The sequence below is a fragment of the Nannospalax galili genome, unplaced genomic scaffold (genome assembly GCF_000622305.1).
Source record: "Nannospalax galili isolate Female #2095 unplaced genomic scaffold, S.galili_v1.0 scaffold332, whole genome shotgun sequence".
Taxonomy (NCBI): domain Eukaryota; kingdom Metazoa; phylum Chordata; class Mammalia; order Rodentia; family Spalacidae; genus Nannospalax; species Nannospalax galili.
The window spans coordinates 774,380-794,483 of record NW_008333794.1 but is presented as its reverse complement, the minus strand read 5'-3'; the positions used below and the strand labels follow the sequence as shown (position 1 = coordinate 794,483).

General features: G+C 43.0%; 1 protein-coding gene across 1 annotated transcript in view; it reads right to left on the bottom strand.

Annotated features, from left to right (window-relative positions):
- Rpn1 (ribophorin I) overlaps positions 1 to 20,104 on the bottom strand; it is a 27,565-nt gene that overhangs the window by 3,260 nt on the left and 4,201 nt on the right. Inside the window, exons 2-8 of the mRNA XM_008828551.2 lie at positions 18,284 to 18,348; positions 15,560 to 15,866; positions 9,816 to 10,025; positions 7,002 to 7,194; positions 3,998 to 4,097; positions 2,249 to 2,387; positions 1,993 to 2,112 (exon numbers count right to left, since the gene is read on the bottom strand). Of these exons, the coding sequence (XP_008826773.1) occupies positions 1,993 to 2,112; positions 2,249 to 2,387; positions 3,998 to 4,097; positions 7,002 to 7,194; positions 9,816 to 10,025; positions 15,560 to 15,866; positions 18,284 to 18,348 (1,134 nt within the window). The remainder of the gene's footprint in view (positions 1 to 1,992; positions 2,113 to 2,248; positions 2,388 to 3,997; positions 4,098 to 7,001; positions 7,195 to 9,815; positions 10,026 to 15,559; positions 15,867 to 18,283; positions 18,349 to 20,104) is intronic.

Below are 20,104 nucleotides of genomic sequence, written 5' to 3'. Positions count from 1 at the left end.
AGTTGCTATCTTTAGTGTAAATAGGGACAATAAGGGGTTGGAGTGATGGCTCAGTGGTTAAGAACACCAGCTGCTCTTGTAGAAGACCTGGGGTTGGTTCCTAGCACTGACATGGTAACTCCAGTTCCAGGGGATCCGAGGCCCTCTTCTGACCTCTGAGGGCATTGCCTGACACATACATGCAGGCAATACACTCATATGCATAAAATAAAAGTAATTTTTTTTAAAAAAGGAAGGGACAATTAAAAAGTAGTTGCTTATTTTTTAAAACAACAAAAAAACATGGTGGCTATCAGGAACTGATGAAACTGTTACCTACAAGGAAGGACAAGGCAGGACTGCCATTTTAGAATATGAATTTAGAACCCATTAATTCATAACTAACATTAAATATTAGCAATAGCTGGCCTGGAACACATTATGTAGATGTAGACCAGTCTAGCCTCAATCTCAAGAGATCTACCTGTCTCCGCCTCCCGAGAGTCAGATCACAGGTGTGGCTGTGATGTACACTTTTAATCTCAGCACTTAGGAGGCAGAGGCAAGTGTAGCTCTGTGACTTGGAGGCTAGACTGGTCTATGTAGGGAGCTCTGAGTCAGCAGCCAGAGCTATATAGTGAGACCTTCACTGTCTTCCCCTTGCTGTCCTCCCACCCCCACAAATTTAGCATGATGAAAAGGAAATTAAAATGAAATTCAAACACAATAAATGAACTGCTAACATTTCAAGTGAACAATACAGCAAAACAATAAGAACTAATCAAGCACCTAGGGGACAACACACTGCAATTTCAGTGTGAATATAAAGAACAGCACACAATTCAGGACTATTAGAACAGATAGTTTGAGTATGGCAGTTTTGAAGTTATTTTTTGTATTACAGAATTTATCAAGTAAAGATAAACTGATGCTGCTGGATCCAGGAGGGAAGGAATGAGACAAACAGACTAGAACCCTATGGCACTTGATGGAGTTAAAAGGCAGCAATATGAAGCAGGTGTTGTGGCACATGCCTTTGGTCCCAGTACTCGTGAGGCAGAGGCAGGCGGATCTCTGTGAGTTCAAGGCCAGCCTGATCTACATAGTGTGTTCCAGGACAGCCGGGGCTACAGGGAGACCCTGTCTTGTCAGATGCTAAAAGGGCCCAATGACACCCCACAAGCATTGATCACACCTACCAAAGCATGGCCAGTGCCTTCACATTGTGCTTCCTGGGTCCCTGTGTGTCAGCTGCAGCCTGCCTCTCTAGGTGATGCCTGCTTGGCTCCCTGCTTCACTCACCAGTATCTGCTACTGGTGCCCAGCACAGGGCCACAGACTCCCTTATGAAACAGTAATGTTAGCAATAATGAGAATGAGAAATAAAGGAAAGGAAAGGGAGACAAAGATGACCTGAGGGTACTGTAGTTTCCTGCAGCCCTGGGAAAGGTGGAGGAGCCTCAGAGTCCGTCAGTCAGCAAGCAGAGCTCCAAGGAAGCAAAGAAGGTGGCTGACAGAACCATGTTGGCAGTTCCTGTCTTCAGGCAAGGAACTCCCCCAGGGGAAGGAAGAGAAGGTATTGGTGAGATGACCAAGAAGGTATTCCACCTCCAAGTTCAGCTGAATAATAAGGAATAAAACAGGTGAACCACCATCAATCTCAATGTTTTTCCTACCCTCATTTGAGTATTCAGGTTATGTTTCCAGAAACAAAACAAGACAGAAACATGGTGTGCTGGGTGATCAGAGTCTCAGAGACAAAGTATAGGGCTAGGGTACAGCTAGCTCAGTGGCTGAGTACCTGCCTGGCAGGCCTGAGGCCCTGGGTTCCACCTTTATCACCAAAGGAAGAAGAAAAGCATCTCCAGTGAGAATTAGCAGAGGCCTGGAAAAGGTAAGGCACTGCAGCCACAAGGTCCTGTCTAGGTTCACTGTGGGAATGGGACTGGTGAGACACGTAACTCAGAGCACAAGGAGTGCCTGACAAGGACAGGAAGAGAGCAATAAGAGTACCTTGGTGATGGAGAAGTCCAGGCGGACATAGATGATGACGGTAAAAAACAGGATGTAGAAGGCAGCCACCACCAGCAGAGGCTCCTGCAGCATGAGTACCTTGTTGAAGGTATAGTGCACCTGGGGGAGAACAGGAGAAAGACATAAGGGTAGCTAAGGTTCAGACAATACTGGACCATAGGAAAGACAAGCTCAAGTCCATAGCCCAAGGCCACTGCCTATGGACGCTCCAACAGCAAACAGCAGAGCCACTCACCACGATGTCCTGAATGTGCTGCTCAACCAGATTTTTCTTGTAGGCAACAATTACAGGGCGGCCAAATGTGTCCAGGTAAGTGTAGTGCAGCTCATCTGGGGCACGACTAATATCATAAGGACTGTCCACCTGGATGTTCCTGGAGCACACAGAACACAGCACATCCTCAAACAAACCATACCAACAGATGAAGGTGTGGACTGTAGAACTCTAAGACTAAGGACCATCAAGATGCTAAGTTCATACCCATTTACCCTGTCCACTTCTAGTGGCAAGAAATGCCCTTCTCCAGCTACTGATCCACTACCAGAAAACTGAAGATCAGACAGTGCTCCTGCTAAAGTAAGGATAGTCCCTCTTCAGTGCTCATAGGATGCGTTCACACAGTGAACACAGCTTCCCAGTACTGTCCACCCAGGGAGGCTCTCAGGGACTTGCGTGCCTAAGAGTTACTCCTAACGCTTCCACTTCACATGAAGCACAGCCTCTTTCAGCAAAAAGGCACATATACTACTTTTGGCCCAGGCCTATATAGGAATTGTCCCCAAAGGGACAGTTTAGCTTGGGGGAAGGACCCCCCTACCCCATGGAACAATCAAGACACACATTATCCTGGTGATCAGAGTAGGTATATGAACCAACAGAGACCATACAGATACTGTGATAAGAATCTAGAGCAAGTGACAGAAAACTATAAGGTGTTTCCACTCATGCTAAGAAGAGGTGCCCAATGAGTGCCCACCTGCTCCCATCAAACAGGCACCAAGCTGGTGCCATGGCTTCTTCCTCAAGTGAGTGGTTTCTTCTTTATACCTCCCAGCAGTACTGGGAACTGAATCCAGAGCATCATGCATGCTAGGCAATATACTACTGAGCTACAGTCCCAGCCCTTGCTCCTTCCTTCCTAGTATCTTGCTCTCAACTTAAGCTCTCATTTTATAAGACAACTCTTATTCATCCAAACTGCTCAAAGTGACCAAAGAACATTCCTCCTGTTACCAGAGACCCAAGGCAGGTTCAGGACCAAACGGAGCCACAGATTCATCACACTTTCACTTTTGATACAGCACAAGATCTCCCTGACTGTCTTTTTTTTCTGAGACAGATACTTGCTACATATAGGACAGGCTGGCCTCAAACTCGAGTTCCTCTAGACTCACCCTCCCAAGTGCTGGGACTGCAGGTATGCACCACAAAAGCTGGTTTGTCTTCATGTTCTTTCCTGCTGTACTCACCCCTCTAGATTCAAGCCATCATTCTGGCTTACTGAGGCAACTCTGGATTTTGCTCCATGCATGTGAAGGCACAATGTTTTTGGGAGATTTCATAAATAAACACTGTGCCCTCCTCTGAATCTAATTTCCTTCCTAGCTTTGGTCAAAAGGTTCCATAAAGGGGCTGGAAAGATGGCTCAGCAGTTAGGAGCACTGGTTGCTCTTGCAAAGGACCCAGGTTCAGTTCCTAGCACCTACATGGCAGCTAACAACTGTCTATTATAACTCCAGTTGCAGGGTTTCTGCTGTCCTATTCTGCCCCTTGTGGGCACTGTATGCTCATGGTGCACTTACATACACGCAGGCAAAACACTCATATGCATAAAAAATTAAAGAAGGTTCCATAGAAATAGGTTTCTCAGTCAAAGCTATTTAATGAGTACCTATGCCATACCCCCCAGAATACAGGTCTCTCGAGACACCAAGAAAGTACTACCTGAGAAAGGTGGTATAGAGGAAAGGAATGGTCACTTACTTAGCCCCCTCCGGCAAGATGATCTTCACTGTCAGAGAATCTATCACTTGCTCATCAAACACATGGTCCACAAACCTCATCTTCAGTGCATACTGGTCACCTGAGGATCAGCAAGTACAGGCAGTGATATGAACAGAAAATGGAACACCAGAAAGGAAATTATAGGAGATAACCTTCTCCTCTTACACAGAAAGGAGAGTGGTTATCCATAGCTCATGGGCCAGATGCTGGGAAGAGGCTGTGGTGGCAGTACAGGTTTTGGATCTTCTCCAATTCCCACAGAAAGTCAGAACTGACATAACATTAATAACTCATGGACCACTCAAAAGTTTAAAAAAAAAATTTTTTTTTAATTGGAAGCTGGAGAGATGGCTCAGTGGTTAAGAGCACTAATTACTCTTGCAGAGGACCTGGGTTCTATTCCCAGCACCTGCATGGCAGCTAACAACTGTCCATAACTCCAGTTCCAGGAGATCCAACGCCCTCTTCTGACCTCTGCAAGCACTGCACAACACAGGTGCTTTGACATGCATGCAGGCAATATATTCATACACATAAAATAAGAAAAAAATAATAAAATATAAAATGGACATGGTGGTGTAGGTCTTTAATCCTAGCACTCAGGAGGCAGCGGCAAGTGGATCTCTGTGAGAGCAAAACTAGTCTGGGCTACATAGTGATTTCCAGGTCAGCTGGGGCTATATGGGAGACCCTGTCTCAAAAAACCACCACCATGGTTGTACAGCACTATCCTTCAAGCACAACCAACTTTCTGAGTTCAGCTGTGCCTAGTTACAAAAGATTATCACAGCTGAGCTTACTGACTGTTGATGTTCCCTCACAGGAGGGGATGAGAGGGTCACGAGACCCTCACCTGAGTATCCAGCCACAGCTGTATGCAACTGTGTGCCATTCTGCCCTAACTGCACATGGCCTCAGAGGTCTCAGGGAGGGACAACAGTATACAGACTGGAAAAGCCATCATCCATGCTGAATGAAGACTTTCCAGCACTGATTGCTGCTTTTGGGGGTCACCTAGACACTGTAAGCCCAATCAAACTTTGGTTTGTCACTGGGACCTTATGGGCTGCCTAGCCCCTTACCCTCCCCAGGGCAAAAATTTTCACAGCATACCTATAGCCACAAGACCCTTTCAGAGTGGCAGTGTCTATAAGGGAGAAAAAAGAGGTAAGCTACATAGTGACTGATGGGCTCAAGGAAAGAAGAGCCACAAAACACATCAGTCAGAGCAGCCAGCTCCAGAAAGCAGAGCAGGTCAGCACAAGAGCAACTGAAATCCAAGAGTCATGTCCCTGGCTCAATAGGAAAGATAGGTCTGCAGTACAGACCCTGAGTCCTAGCTGTCTATGCCCTCAGAACTTTGAAAGGCCACCAGAACAGCCCTATAGAAAAAGAATAAAAAGTGTTTAACATGGAAACATGAAGTCAGTGTGTTCCTTTTTTTTCTGTCCCTAGCAGTAATGGGGATTGGGGACTGAACCCAAGGCCTTAGGCATGCTAGGCAAGTGCTCTGCCACTGAAGTATAGGCCCAGGGGCAAGGAAAGCTCAGAAGACAAGCACATGTCACTGGATACCACACTAAAGCAAGACAGAACTAAGCCAATACAGGAGCTACCATAACCAATTCTACTTCAAGTTCACATCAGAAACAGCAAAAAACAAAACGAACAAACAAAAAAAAAAGGTAAGGATAAGGGCTAGTGAGACGACTCAGGGGCAGGTCACATGCCACCAAACCTGATGACCTCAGTTCAAACCCTGGGACCATCACAGAAGGAGAGAATTGACTCTACAAGCTAAGTATGCATATGCACAGCATGTATGCACCCAGACAAATTTGTACACACATGCATACACAATAAATGAACAAATAAGAAAGGAAGGAAGAAGCCGGGCATGGTGGCGAAACCTTTAATCCCAGCACTTGGGAGGCAAAGGCAGGCAGATCTTTATGAGTTCAAGGTTAGCCTGGTCTACATAGTGAATTTCAGCTGGGGCTACAGGGAGACCCTGCCTCAAAAAGACCCCTCCTCACACACCCTGCCCCAAAAAGGGAAGGCAGTCAAATGTGTCTAATTCTAGCACTTAGGAGGCTAAGGCAAGAGGATCAAATTCCAGGCCTATCTGGAATACTATCTTAAAAAACAAAAACAGTGTGTCTGGAGGAGGGAGTTGCGAGATAAAACAGTGACTAGTCATAGACTGCTGTAATCCTGTCATCCCCTGTGCCCTTCAGAACCAAGATTTTCCCAAGGAATTAAGACACATGAAATATAAAAACAAAATGCCATTGTAAATGCTTATTTTTACATATATGTAAAATATATACTGGGGGCTGGAGAAGTGGCTCAGAAGTTAAAAGAGTACTGGCTGCTCTTGCAGAGGACCCAGGTTCCATTCCCAGTTACATGGCAGTTAACAACTTTTAACTCCAGTTCCAGGGGATCTGACCCCATCTTCTGACCTTTGCAGGCACTACACAACATGGGTGCACTTACATACATACAGGTAATACACTCATACACATAAAATAAAAAAATAATAAATAAATAAAATGTATACTGAGCTCCATGCCTGAAAGGCCTAGAAATTGACTACCTCCAAGCAATGAACATCCCTAGTTCTAATATGGACTTAAAATACCATTTTCACTAAAATAAATTAAGCTTTCTTGGAGAAATGGCTGATATGAGGTCTGTAACAGAATTTAAGTAGCTCTGTTTGCTAACAAAACTGGGGAATGAATTGATACTGTACTGTGTGAACTGATACCATGTGTGGGCATTACTTTTACAACAGTCATTTGTACCAATCCATGAAAAGCTATTCCTGGTATCTAGCCTTCCTAAGAATGAGAAAACAATTTTCTCTGTACAGACAAAGCACTTTGAGAGAAAGAGAGGAGGGGAGGGATTTAAGGAAACTGCAAGAAGTTAAAGAAAAAGCTGCCCTTGCTATTCTACTAATGCACAAACTACTCACCCAAATTATAGAGGTATTCATAGCTTGGGAGGTTGTAGCCAACGATATAGTGTGTCTTCCAACCGCCAAAGAGAGGAAACCGAGGCCGGATTTCCATTTCCACAGAGTCATCCAAAATAAGGAGGTGGCTGGTGGAAACATTGCCAATTTCATCCCGGTAGTACACATCCTGGGCAGCAGCAGGGAGGATGGTCTGCAAGAGAGTGGACATGCCTTCTAGAAATTCCAGGGACCTCTGTAAAGGACAGGACCTTGGATGCAAAAAAGTCTACATCAAGGTCTTAAACACTACCCAACTAAAACACACCCCAGACTGTAAACCTTCAAAATTCTTTCTTCCAAGGTTTCAAAACTTCTAGAAAACACATCTACTTCACAATCAAGGTTGCTAAGTAGACAAAATCGTCTAAACAAGAAATAAGGTATTTGCAAATATCTTTGTGAATACTAAGTTATGCAAAGAAGGAAACTAAAGATAGAAAAATACATCAAACTGCTAGTGGGAGTTCCTGGAAGAGACTTTTGGCTTCTCCACCCAACATTCTTTGTAACAACCTCCAGGATGACAAGAGGGGAGAGGGAATAGAATAGCTTTGTTAACCTAGTGAACGCTTCTAAAATATGTAAATACATGAAAATATAAGATTGTACTTACAAAACAAACACATCTTCAGTCTTTTTTTTTTTTTTTTTTTTGGTGTTTTTGAGACAGGGTCTCTCTGTAGCCCTAGCTGTCCTGGAACTCACTATGTAGACCAGGCTGGCCTTGAACTCACAGACATCTGCCTACTTCTGCCTCCCGAGTGCTGGGATTAAAGGCATGCACAACCACGCCCGGCTTCAGTCTCTTTTTTATAGCATAAGGTGATGATTCTGAGAAGTCCACACCATGCCTCTCAGTGTATCTTTCCAAGCATCCCTTTCATTTCCTTAGCCTTTATGCTTAAAATCTATATTAAAACACGTCTTTTAGGCCAGGCAGAGTAGAAGGTAGAGGCAGGTAGATCTCTGTGAGACGGAGGCCAACCTGGCCTATATAGTAAGTTCTAGGTCAGGTGTGACCACAGGACCACAGGGAGAAACCTCTCCTCCCCAAAAAAAGGTCTTAGGATCAGAGATGGCTCAGTGAGTAAAAACACTTGTCTCACAAGCCTAGCAACCTGAATTTGATCCTCAGAACTCACATAAAAGTGGAAATAAAGAAATGACTCCACAAAGTTGTCCTCTGACTTATACACAGTGGCACATACACCCACATATATACATCCCAATAATAATAAGTAAATAAAGTTTTTAATCTTTAACAAACTTCAACTCTGCTTCATGAAATACCAAACAAAAACAGCCTAAGTCTTGGTAGTACACCTCTGTACGTGAGCGACACAGGTAGGACCAGAACACAAGGTAACTTTTGGATACATAGCAAATTTGACAAGAAACTATCTTTAAAAACAAACAAGAGAGCTGGAGCACTGCATCAGCCATTAAGAGAGCTTGCTGCAAGGTTGGAGAGATGGCTCAGCAGTTAACAGTGTGTGCTGTTTCTGCAGAGAGCCCGAGTTCAATTCTCAACACCCATGTCAGGCACCCTCACACATAGCATATTTCTCTTTCTTTGTCTCTCCCCCACCCCCCAAATAAATCTTAGAAAGAAAAAAAGTGCTTTGCAGGGCTGGAGAGATAGCTCAGCAGTTAAGAACACTGATTGTTCTTGCAGAAGACCCAGGTTCAAATCCCAGCACCCACATGGCAGCTAACAACTGTCCGTAACTCCAGTCCCAGGGAATCTGACAGTCTCTTCTGTTCTCCATGGGCATTGCAAGACACAGGTGTATTTACCTACATGCAGGCAATACATGCATACTCATAAAACAAAAATAATAAATATTAAAAAAAAAAAGTGCTGACCAATCATGAAGGACCCGGGTTCTAACACCCATATAGGGTGGCTCTCAAATGCCTGTAACTCTAGCTCCAGAAGACCTAACACTCTCTTCTGGCCTCTTAAGGCAGATACACATACACATACACACACACAAACACACACACACACACACACACAAATTTAAAAATAAGAAGCCAAGTTGGGTGTGGTGGCTCACGCCTTTAATCCCAGCACTCAGGAAGCAGATGCAGGGGGATCTCTGTGAGTTCAAGGCCAGCCTAGTCTACAAAGCAAGTTCCAGGCCAGCTGGGGCTACAGGGAGATCCTGTCTCAAAAAGACAAAAACAAAAACAAAAAACCCCAAAAACCCCCAATAAGCCAAAAATATTAGTGTTTAGGTAGTGGTACTATGTTTTTCTTTACTCAAAATTTCTTAAAACAAAACAAAAATACTCTAAGGCCATACCCAGTGGCAAATGTCTATGCCCCAGCATTTAAGAGACTGAAGCAGAAGTATCTTAAGGTTCAAGGCCAATCTAAGCAACATAGGGAGTTTCAAACCAGCCTGTGCTGCATGGAGAAAAGAAAAGCTCTTAGATAAACAAAGGAACTTTTTTAAATTTAAAGATTCTTTTGAGTAACAGTGCCACTTAATATGACCATTAGTTAATCCCAAAGAACTGTCTATATTTGGCTAGTTTCAAAAAGTGAGGGAGCCAGGGTGCATCACCATACCTTTAATCCCAGTACTCTGGAGGCAGAGGCAGGCAGATCTCTGTGAGTTCAAGGCCAGCCTGGTCTCCATGGTGAATCCAGGACAGCTGGGGCTACAGGGAGAGACCCTGTCTCAAAAAGACCAAAAAAAAAAAAAAGTGAGAGAAAGGGACAAACTGATAGTTTTCCACAATGCCCAAGATGAATACTCTTACCTTAAAAGAGCGGATGGAAGAGATTCCACTGTCTGGCTGTCTCTGGTAATCATAGCGGGAGAAAGGTCCCTTCAGCACAGCGCCTGTGTGCTTCAAATCCACATTCTCTTCCACAGCAATATTACCCCAGTGAGAAACCTCAATGACCCGGGTCATACTGGTGATGGTTAGGAAAGGGCTGTTGTTCTCGTAGTGTACTTTAAAAGTATCCTAGACAGGAAGGAAACAAGCAGTTCAAACCTCTGCCACAACAGAGAAATCAACACTAATTTAAATCAAACTGACTAGAGTGAATCTATGGTCAACCACAGAATAAATACCATGTACCTAATATACAGAGGTTTTTTGGAGAAAGGGTTTGCTCTCAAACTTGTCACCTTCCTGCCTCAGACAGATCACCAAGAGTTCCAGGCCAACCTGGGAAACAGAATGAGGCTTTGTCTCAAAAAACCAATACGGAGGGGGCTAGAAAGATGGTTCAATGGTTAAGAGCAGTGACTGTTCTTGCAAAGAACTTAGGCTCAGTTCCCAGGTTTCACTTGGCAGTTAACAGACATCCCTAACTCCAGTTCCAGGGGATCTGGTGCCCTGTTCGGGTCTCTGCATGTATGTGATACACTTACATGCAGGCAAAATATTCATATACATAAAATAATAATTCTTTAAAAATGAGCTGGGCATGGAGCACATGCCTTTAACCCCAGCACTCAGGGAACAGGGGCAGGTGTATCTGAGATCGAGACCATCTACATAGTGAGTTCTAGGCCAGGTGGGGCTAAAGAGGTCCTGTCTCAAAAAAACCCAAAACAATAATAGTAACAGGGCTGAAGAGATGGCTCAGCTATAGGAAACCAGGATGCCAAGCCCTAGGGTGAGATGAGCCTAAAACCTTCATGTCCAGGCAACATTCTCAGCTAAAGGGAGGGGCACCTGAAAACAGTAGCTCCGATATTCCCTGTCTTGCAGAACACTGCAAGACTGGCAGGAGACAGTGACCTGGTCATAAGTGCAGGCTCCTTGCTCTGTGGTATAGTGTCTTGGTCAACACCCTTAGCTCATCTCCTTGTCCTGAACAAATAACTCAGCTATCCTTAGCTAAGAGATTATGCCAGGTTAAAGGTTTACTCCTGAGCTAAAAGCTAAAAGTTTACCATGCTTCTAATTCTAAGAAAGAAAACACTGTGGCCAATAAATTACCAGATGGGCATTGGTAACTATGAGTTAAAGCTTAAGCATCCTTCTGGCGCCAACTAACAGACTAAATGTCCTGTTTCTTTGTACCTTAAATCTTCGTATGTGACTGCCATATCCCACATGACTGCCAGTTCCTTGGGATGTATAAAAACCAACTGAACTTTGAAATAGATGGCTTGTTGAATAGACACACATCCCAGGGTCCAAGACTCTATCACTGATCAAGTCTCTCTGCCCCAAAGCCAGTAGTTCCCCCACAGAGCAAAGCAAACCTGAGCCCCGACACTCAGTGGTTAAGAACACTGACTGTTCTTGGGGCTGGAGAGATGGCTCAGCGGTTAAGAACACTGACTATTCTTGCAGAAGACCTGGGTTTGAATCCCAGCACCCACATGGCAGCTAACAACTGTCTGTAACTCCAGATCCAGGGGATCCAACAGCCTCTTCTGACCTCTGCAGGCATTGCACGACACAGGTGCACTTTACCAACATGCAGGCAATACATGCATATACATAAAATAAAAATAATAAAATATTTAAAAAAAAGAACACCATTCTGGCAGAAGACCCAGGTTTGAATCCCAGCACCCACATGGCAGCTAACAACTGTCCATAACTTCAGTTCCAGGGGATCCGACAGCCTCTTCTGTCCTCCGAGGGCATTGCAGGACATGGGTGTACTTACATACACGCAGGCAATACACGCATACACACAAAATAAAAATATTTTTTAAAATAATAACAACAATAATAAAAGGGCTGGAGAGATGGTTTAGCTGTTAAGAGCATTTGTTGCTCTTGCAGAAGATTCAGGTTAAGTTCCCAGCACCCACATGGTTCCAGGGGGGTCCACTGTCCTCTTCTAGCTTCTGTGGGTATTGCACACATGTGGTGCACATATAATACATGTAGGCAAAATACTCAACATATAAAATAAAAACAATAAATAGAAAAAAAAATTAAAATGAGCCCTGAGGTCTAGCAGTCTCCGTGGTTTTGCTCTAGATCCTAATCCTAAGTGACAACACTAGGTCTTCAGCATGTAGAAGTTCCGATTCCAAGTGTCTATATAATTAATTATTATCTCCCAATGAGGTCCAACAGAATTGATAGGTCCAACACCTATTCTTTCAGTAATGACTCAAGTTCTGTGCCAATTCTCACTGAGGTTAATGCTTTTAAAAAAAAATAATAATCAAGCTGGGTATGGTGGCGCATGCCTTTAATCCCAGCACTTGGGAGGCAGAGGTAGGTGGATCTCTGTGAGTTCAAGGCCAGCCTGGTCTACATAGTGAGTTCCAGGACAGCTGGGGCTACAGGGAGACCCTGTCTCAAAAAGACCAAAAAAAAAAAAAAAAAAAAAAAAAAATTCAAGGGGGGGGAGAGATGGCTCAGCAGTTAAGAACCCCAACTGCTCTTGCAGAGGACCCAGGTTCAGTTCCCAGCACCCACATGGCAGCTACAAACGGTCCTTAACTCCAGTTCCAAGGGGAATCTGAAGCCCTCTTCTGACCTCCGTAGCACTGCACGACACAGGTGCACTCACATATATGCAGGCAATACACTCATACACATAAAATAAAAATAATATTTTTTTTAATTAAAAAATAAAATAAAATCAAGGGGCTTGAGAGGCAGCTCAGGGGTTAAGAACACTTGTTCCAGAGGACCTGGGTTCCTAGCATCCACATGGCAGCTCTATGGTCTTCTTCTGGTCTTCCAGGGCACTAAACATATACCAGTAAACATACCAGAAATCAAAACACTTTTATAAATTAAATCATTTTTTTAAAACATCTCTCTGGCTAGGACTAGCAAGATGGCACTTGCCACCAAGCCTGACAATTTGAGTTTGATCCCTGGGACCTCCACGCTGGAAAAGAACTCACTCCCAAAGGCTGTCCCTTGGCCTCCACATGTGTGTGGTGACACCCATGCCATCACACACATGCACACAAAATAAATAAAATTTGTTTAAAAATCTCTCTGGGGTGGGGATATATACTGATCAGTCGTAGAATACTTGCTCAAACATACACAAGGCCCCATATTCAATCCCCAGTATGGGGAGGGGGGCCTTTGGTCACTGAGTAATTCCAATACCCTTTTATGAACATGCCCATAACTCTATAGAAAGGCAATATAAAACAAAAAATTGAGAAAAAAAAGTCTTTCCACAGTCCATAAACAGTAAGCAGAGATTTCATTAATGTTTATAAGCTCAATTTATTCTCTCATTCTGTGACTACATTTTTAAAGATTCCATTCAGAATCCTACTTAACAGCATTTAGCTCCAGTACCATAAGACTGGCAGCTTTATGTTGCTTCCATTATAGCATACAGACACACACACACACACATACAGAAGAGTTTTTTTTTAATGTCCCCCCTCCAAAACAGGATGTAGCCAGGCCTACCTCAAATACTATTAAATGCTTCTGCCTCCTTAGTGATGGTTTTACAACCGTCACCATGCCCTGCTTAAAAATGCTTTAAGTTGGGAATGAGGGCTCACACCTGTAAAATGTCAGCACTCTGGGGGGAGGCTGAGGCAGGACTGCTCCAATGTTCAAGGCCAACAGGGAGACAATGAGACAATATCAGAAAAAAAGATTTTTTTCTTATTTCATGTTTGATTTGAAATTTTTACTTCAGAAAATCTATTTCTGAGGTTACAGAGATAAAAACCCAAGTTTGGGTCCCAACACCCAAGTAAGGCAGCTTGCAAACACCTGTAACTCTAACTCCAGGGGATCTGACACCTCTAGCCCCTCTGAGTACCTCCACTCATGTACATATACCACACATATGCATAATTTTTTAAAATTTTGAAAATGTTATTTTTTCTGTACAAGTGTTTTGCCTGTATGTATTAAGTGCACCCTTGTTGTGCAATGCTCAGGGAGACCAGAAGAACTGGAGTTTCAGATGAGTTAACAGAACATGGAGTTAGTCACCATGTGGGTGCTGTGAACTAAATCCAGGTTCTCTGCAAGAGCAACCAGTACTCTTAACCATTAAGACCTCCCACCAGTCTCTTAAAAATACATGTATTTATCCAGGCGTGGTAATGCACACCTTTAATCCCAGCAGGCGGATCTCCATGAGTTCAAGGCCAGCCTGGTCTACATAGTTGAGTTCCAGGACAGCTGGGGCTACAGGGAGACCCTGTCTCAAAAAGAACAAAACAAAACAAAACGTATTTAAAGCTGGGCATTGGTGGCACATGCCTTTAATCCCAGTGCTTGTGAGTTCAAGGCCGGCCTGGTCTACATAGTGAGTTCCAGGCCAGCTGGGGCTACATGGAGAACCTGTCTCAAAAAGACCAAAAAAAAAAAAAAAAAAATGTATTTAAGTATAGCACATGTGTGCAGTGCCAATGGAGACCAGAAAAAGGCACTGAATCCCCCAAAACTGGAATTACAGACGGTTTTAAGCTGCCAGGTGAGTGCTCGGAATCAAACCTGGCTCCTCTTCAAGAGCAAAAATGTTCTTAACTGCTGAGACACTTCTGTAGCCCCAAAATGTGCATCTGGGATGAGGCAGGAGGACGGCCACAAATTCTGGCAAGCCTGGTGTATACAGCAAGTACTGGGCCAGCCAGGGCTACATTAAAGTCTGAGGACTCACATTCCATCACCAGAACCCACATAGTAGAAGGAAAGAAGTAACTCTGGGGGCTGGAGAGATGACTCAGCGGTTAAGAGCATTGATTGCTCTTGTAGAGGACCCGAGTTTGATTTCCAGCACCCACATGGTGACTAATAATCATCTGTAACTACAGTTCCAGGGGATCTGATGCCTCTTCTGACCTCCGCAGGCACTGCACAACACGGGTGCACCTACCTACAGGCAATACACTCATATACACAAAACAAAAATATTTTTTTTAAAGTGACTTTGGAAAGTTGTCCTCAGACTTCTACGCACATACACAAATAAAATTAATGCAATTTTTTAAAATGGTGCAGATAGCCAGGTGTGGAAGTGTATGTATGCCTTTAATCCCAGCACCTGGAAGGCAGAGGCAGGCAGGTCTTTATGAGTTCAAGGCCAGCCTCATCTACATAGTCAGTTCCAGGCCAGCTGGGGCTATTTTTTTTTTAAAAAAAAAAAAAAAAAAAAAAAAAAAAAAGAGGGAGGGGGCAGAGAGCTGAAGGAAACAAGAGAGAATTGGCATGGCAACTTAATACCATGGAAGCAAAATGGCAGGCAAACAGGACTTCATGATACCACTGTCTTTACTTTCACATATTTGAAATTTTCTTCAATACAATTTTAATCCTTAATTGCTCCCTCTTCTGCAAGTCCCAACCCCACAGCCTTCAGTCTTTGGAGTGCAGCTGCTAGCGCAGCCATCACAATTTCTCTTGAACCTCACTGCCCTGCTCAGAACACCTCACTTCCTTCTCCCATGATGCTCATCACCAGCCTTCATCTCAGCTCTCAGAGGAAATAAATGGGACTAAAAGTCTCTTCACAATAGGTTCAAAGAAATTTCAGATTTCCACCCACTCCAAGCCTCAACAAGAGAGTCTCTAAAACTTACCTGACTATAGGCAGTTACATCTTTGAAAGGCCCATAATCCAAGACATCCTCAGAGCGTGTGGGGTTCCCTAGCTTGGTGTAGCTCTCCACGTTTCGGGAGGCAAGTTTTACCCGCATGGTCTGGGTCTTTGTTGGATAGGGAGAGAAGAAATAATGGTTTCCCTCAAACACCACAAACTGTTTCTCTGACTGCGTTATCTGGGTTGGATATGGCTGAAGCACATGGGTGTAGACGGTTTCCACAACGACTGAGACCTTGGTCCCAGGATCAAGAGCAACTGGGAGCTTGACCGTGAAGAATCTTCCACTGAACGAAGAAAGAAGCAAGAGCATTAAGATTTAAAAAATTAAAAACAGCCGGGCGTTGGTGGTGCACGCCTTTAATCCCAAGCCTGGTTTAAATAGTGAGTTCGAAGCCAGCTGGGGGCTACAGGGAGGTCTCAAAAAAAACCCAACTAAAAAACAGAGCTAGCATTTCAAAGTCATAGTTAAATTCTATGGTCAAGATAAAAGCTACTATAATGTATCAATGTAAGCCCTTGAAAACAAATATCCAGATGTTCACCTCAGGTTTGCTTATAATTAGCAAGAATGTAAAAACTATCAGAGCCAGGTCTAGTAATACATACCTCTAATCCCAGCATTTGAGAGGTAGAAGCAAGAGGATCAAGAATTCAAGGCTATCCTTGGCTATAGAGTACTAGGTCAACCTAGGCTACATGAGACTATCTCAAAAAACAGTTGGGCGGTTGGGGAGACGATTTAGCAGTTAACAGGACTTGTTCTTGCAGAGGACCCAGGTTCAGTTCCTGCACCCATGTGGCAGCTCACAACCATCTGTTCCAAGGGTTTCAATGCTCTCTTCTAGCCTATGCAGGTACAAGGCATACACATGGTACACATACATACATGCAGGCAAAACACTCATAACACTTAAAATAAAAATGAATCTTTTTTTTAAAATGCTGGGGCTAGAGAGAGGGCTCAGCAATTAAGAACACAGGCTGCTCTGACAGACGACCTGGGTTGGGTTTCAGCACCCACATGGGAACTAAAAACCATCCATAACTCCAGTTAAAGGAGATCCAATGTCCCTGTCTGGCCTGTGTAGGCACTGCACAGACCTGATGCATGTGGATGCAGGCAAAACACTTACAAAAATAGAATAAATTTTTTAAAAATGCTTAGGGGGTCAACTAAGATGACCCAACAGGTAAACGTGCCTGTCACCAAGTCTGATTACCTGAGTTCAACTGCCAAGACCTACATGGTAGAAGGACAGCCATTCCTGCACATGTCTTCCACACAAAAGCTGTGGCACGCACACATGCACACACACACACAAATACAAATAAATAAAATGTATGTTTGTACATTAGCAAGGAAAGATGTCCACGTACAATTCAAATATATAGCCATCAGCTTGTAGATGACAGTGAGTCCACTTTGCCTTTTATTTTCATTTTCTGTGCTGCTGGAGAAGGAAACACGCTAGGCACACATTCACTGAGCAGCACCCAGCCCTGATTCCATCACCCAACACATTCACATACCACTGTGTAAGAAGGAAGGATGTCAGTAAAGGTTAAACAGAAATGCTAATGGTTACTGTCTTGGGGCAAAATAATTGTTCTCTAAATTGTTTTAAAATGAGCTTGCTACTCTCACAGCCAGACAAAAATGAAGCTAGTAGGGCTGGTGAGATGGCTCAGCAGGGAATGGAGCTTACCACTAAACCTTACAACCCAAGTTTGATTACTGGAACCAACATGTCTTCTGTTCACATGCATGCCTTGATGCACAAACATACATACACAACAAATCTAATAAAAATATCTTTTTAGGGAGCTGAAGAGATGGCTCCGCAGTTAACAGCACTGTGTTCTCTTGCAGAGGACCCAGGTTCAATTCCCAGCACCCACATGACAGCTAACTGTCCATCACTCCAGTTCCAGAAGAATCCGACGCCCTCTCCTGGTTTCCATGGGCACTGCACAACAAGTGCATTTACATACATGTAGGCAATATACATATAAGATAAAAATAATATTAATTTATTAAAATCTTTTAAAAAACTGAATTTACTAAGCAGGGCTTGGTGCTACATGCCTTTAATCCCAGCACATAGGAGGCATAAGGCAGGTGGATCTCTGAGTTCAAAACTAGCCTAGTCTACATAGTGAGTTCAAGGCCAGCCAGTGTTACACAGTGAGACACTGTCTCAAAAAAAATTAGTCACTAGCATTTTAAGGAAAACAGAGCCTCTAAACTATTAAAGTTTATAAAGCATTAAATATACAATGTGTCTGAATTTTCTAAGCCAAGAAACCAACTTTTGTTTGACCTAAAAGTCATTAGTAAAAATCTGAAGGCTTTTTACCAAGCTCCCATTGAACTTATCATCAAAAATTAGAACATGGACAACTTCCTGATCCACTAGTCCAGAACTCACAATACTGTACTTCATTTTCCCACATAAAGGTCACTACTGAAAACAGCACTCCAAACTCTCCATCTTCTCCCAGGACACTTGTAGCCCTTGCCAGTTCCACTGACATCCCACAGGCAATTCAACATACCCAGTACCATTCCCAACAGAAACGCCATCTGACTAATTCTAAGCTAGACAGACACCTCAGGAATTTTTCTGGTATCTTACTCTACACTGTCCCAGACAGCTGGTTAATACACCTTAGAAATGCCTCTCAGATAGTATTAGCTTACCTTTTCCCCTTAATTTTGGTTTCTCGTACTTCTAGATTATTCTCTTCCTCATCTTCTCCCTTTACCTGTAACAGAAAAGTAGTGTAGTTTATGCTTTTCTATGTCCTCAAGTTTGCAATTGAGTCAGCAATTAACCACTTTATAACATTTCCACTAAAGCAGTTTTTCAAATATTTAATTTTTTTTTTTTTTTTTGGTCTTTTTGAAACGGTCTCCCCGTAGCTCCAGCTGTCCTGGAACTCACTATGTAGACCAGGCTGGCCTTGAATTCAGAGATCCGCCTGCCTCTGCCTCCCGAGTGCTGGCATTAAAGGCATGTGCCACCACGCCCAGCTCAAATATTTAATTTTTATTATATGCGTGCATGCATTTATGTGTCTCTGTGATGTGTGTGGGTGCCACAAAACATATATGGAGGTCAGTGACAACTAGAACTCAGTTCTCTCCATCCACCCTGCTTCGGAGGCAGGGTCTCTTGCTGTTTCTGCATTCCAGGTATTTCAGCCTACCTGACTTGGAAGCTTCTAGGTGATTCTCTTGTCACCACTTCCCATCTCAAGATACACAGATGTGTACCACTGCATCAGGCTTTTTAGACAGACTCCAAGGATGGAACTCAAGTCGTCAGATCTGCACCCTAAGCACCTTTACTCACTGAGCCATCTCACAGGCCTAGAGATTTGGCTTTAGTAACTCTTTTTGTTTTGCTTTTGCAGTGCTAGGGATAGAACCCAGGACCCAGGAAAATACTCTACTATTGAGCCATCTATCAACCCCAATAATTTTTCTAAAAATCTGAAACACTGTCAAAGACTTCCTGATACACAGAAATAATTCTATTAACATTCTTTAAACATTTTCCTAAATGACCAAATACGTACAAAGATTATAGCTCCAAAATCACTTCCAAAAAGCTTCACTGGCTTCTTCTGAACATTTTCTTTTTTTTATTATTTATTTAATAACCACATAATTAGAAGGAGCATTTCATTACAACAGCATTGACATATTCAATAACAATTTCCAGAGCTAAGATGCATCGCTTTCAAAATTGGCTGTAAATGTTTAGGTTTACAGTTGAATTAATACAGTTATACAATATTGTATTCAGTATAAGCCCTGTAAGACATAAAATTAAATGAGGTTTTAACCTTTCAAAAAGATCTCCATTTCATTATTAAAATACAGTTTCATACAGAAAAATTCATTTTTAGTGCAATGACACTAAGATGCTTGTACATGCATTTCTAATCTCTATGTATCTGATTATTACTAGTCACAGTCGGTTGAACATTTTCTTTTTTATATTCAAATTATGTGTAAGGGGGCTGGAGAGATGGCTCAGTGGTTAAGAGCACTGGCTGCTCTTACAGAGGACCCAGGTTTGATTCCCAGTATGCACATGGCGGCTAACAACCGTCCATAACTCCAGTTCCAGGGGACTGAACACCCTCCTCTGACCTCTGTGGGAATTGCACAACATAGGTACACTTACCTACATCCAAGAAATATATTCATTAACACATAAAATAAAAATAAAAAATTACGTGTAAGTACATAATATGAAGTAACAAGTTCCATCCATGTTCATAACTGTTTCCACAAAAATGGTAGCATTATACATAGCAGATCAAGAAATATATGTCTAGGTAAGGTTTATCTAAGAACAATTGGTCTTTGCCCAAGATTTATCTACATGACACACAGTAATTAAAAGTATAAGACTGATGGAACTAACTTTCTTGGATGTTTAACAGACATAGTTTGAGGCCTATAATAATTTGGTCAGAGGGACATAAAGGACAGTTTTTGCTCCTTGCC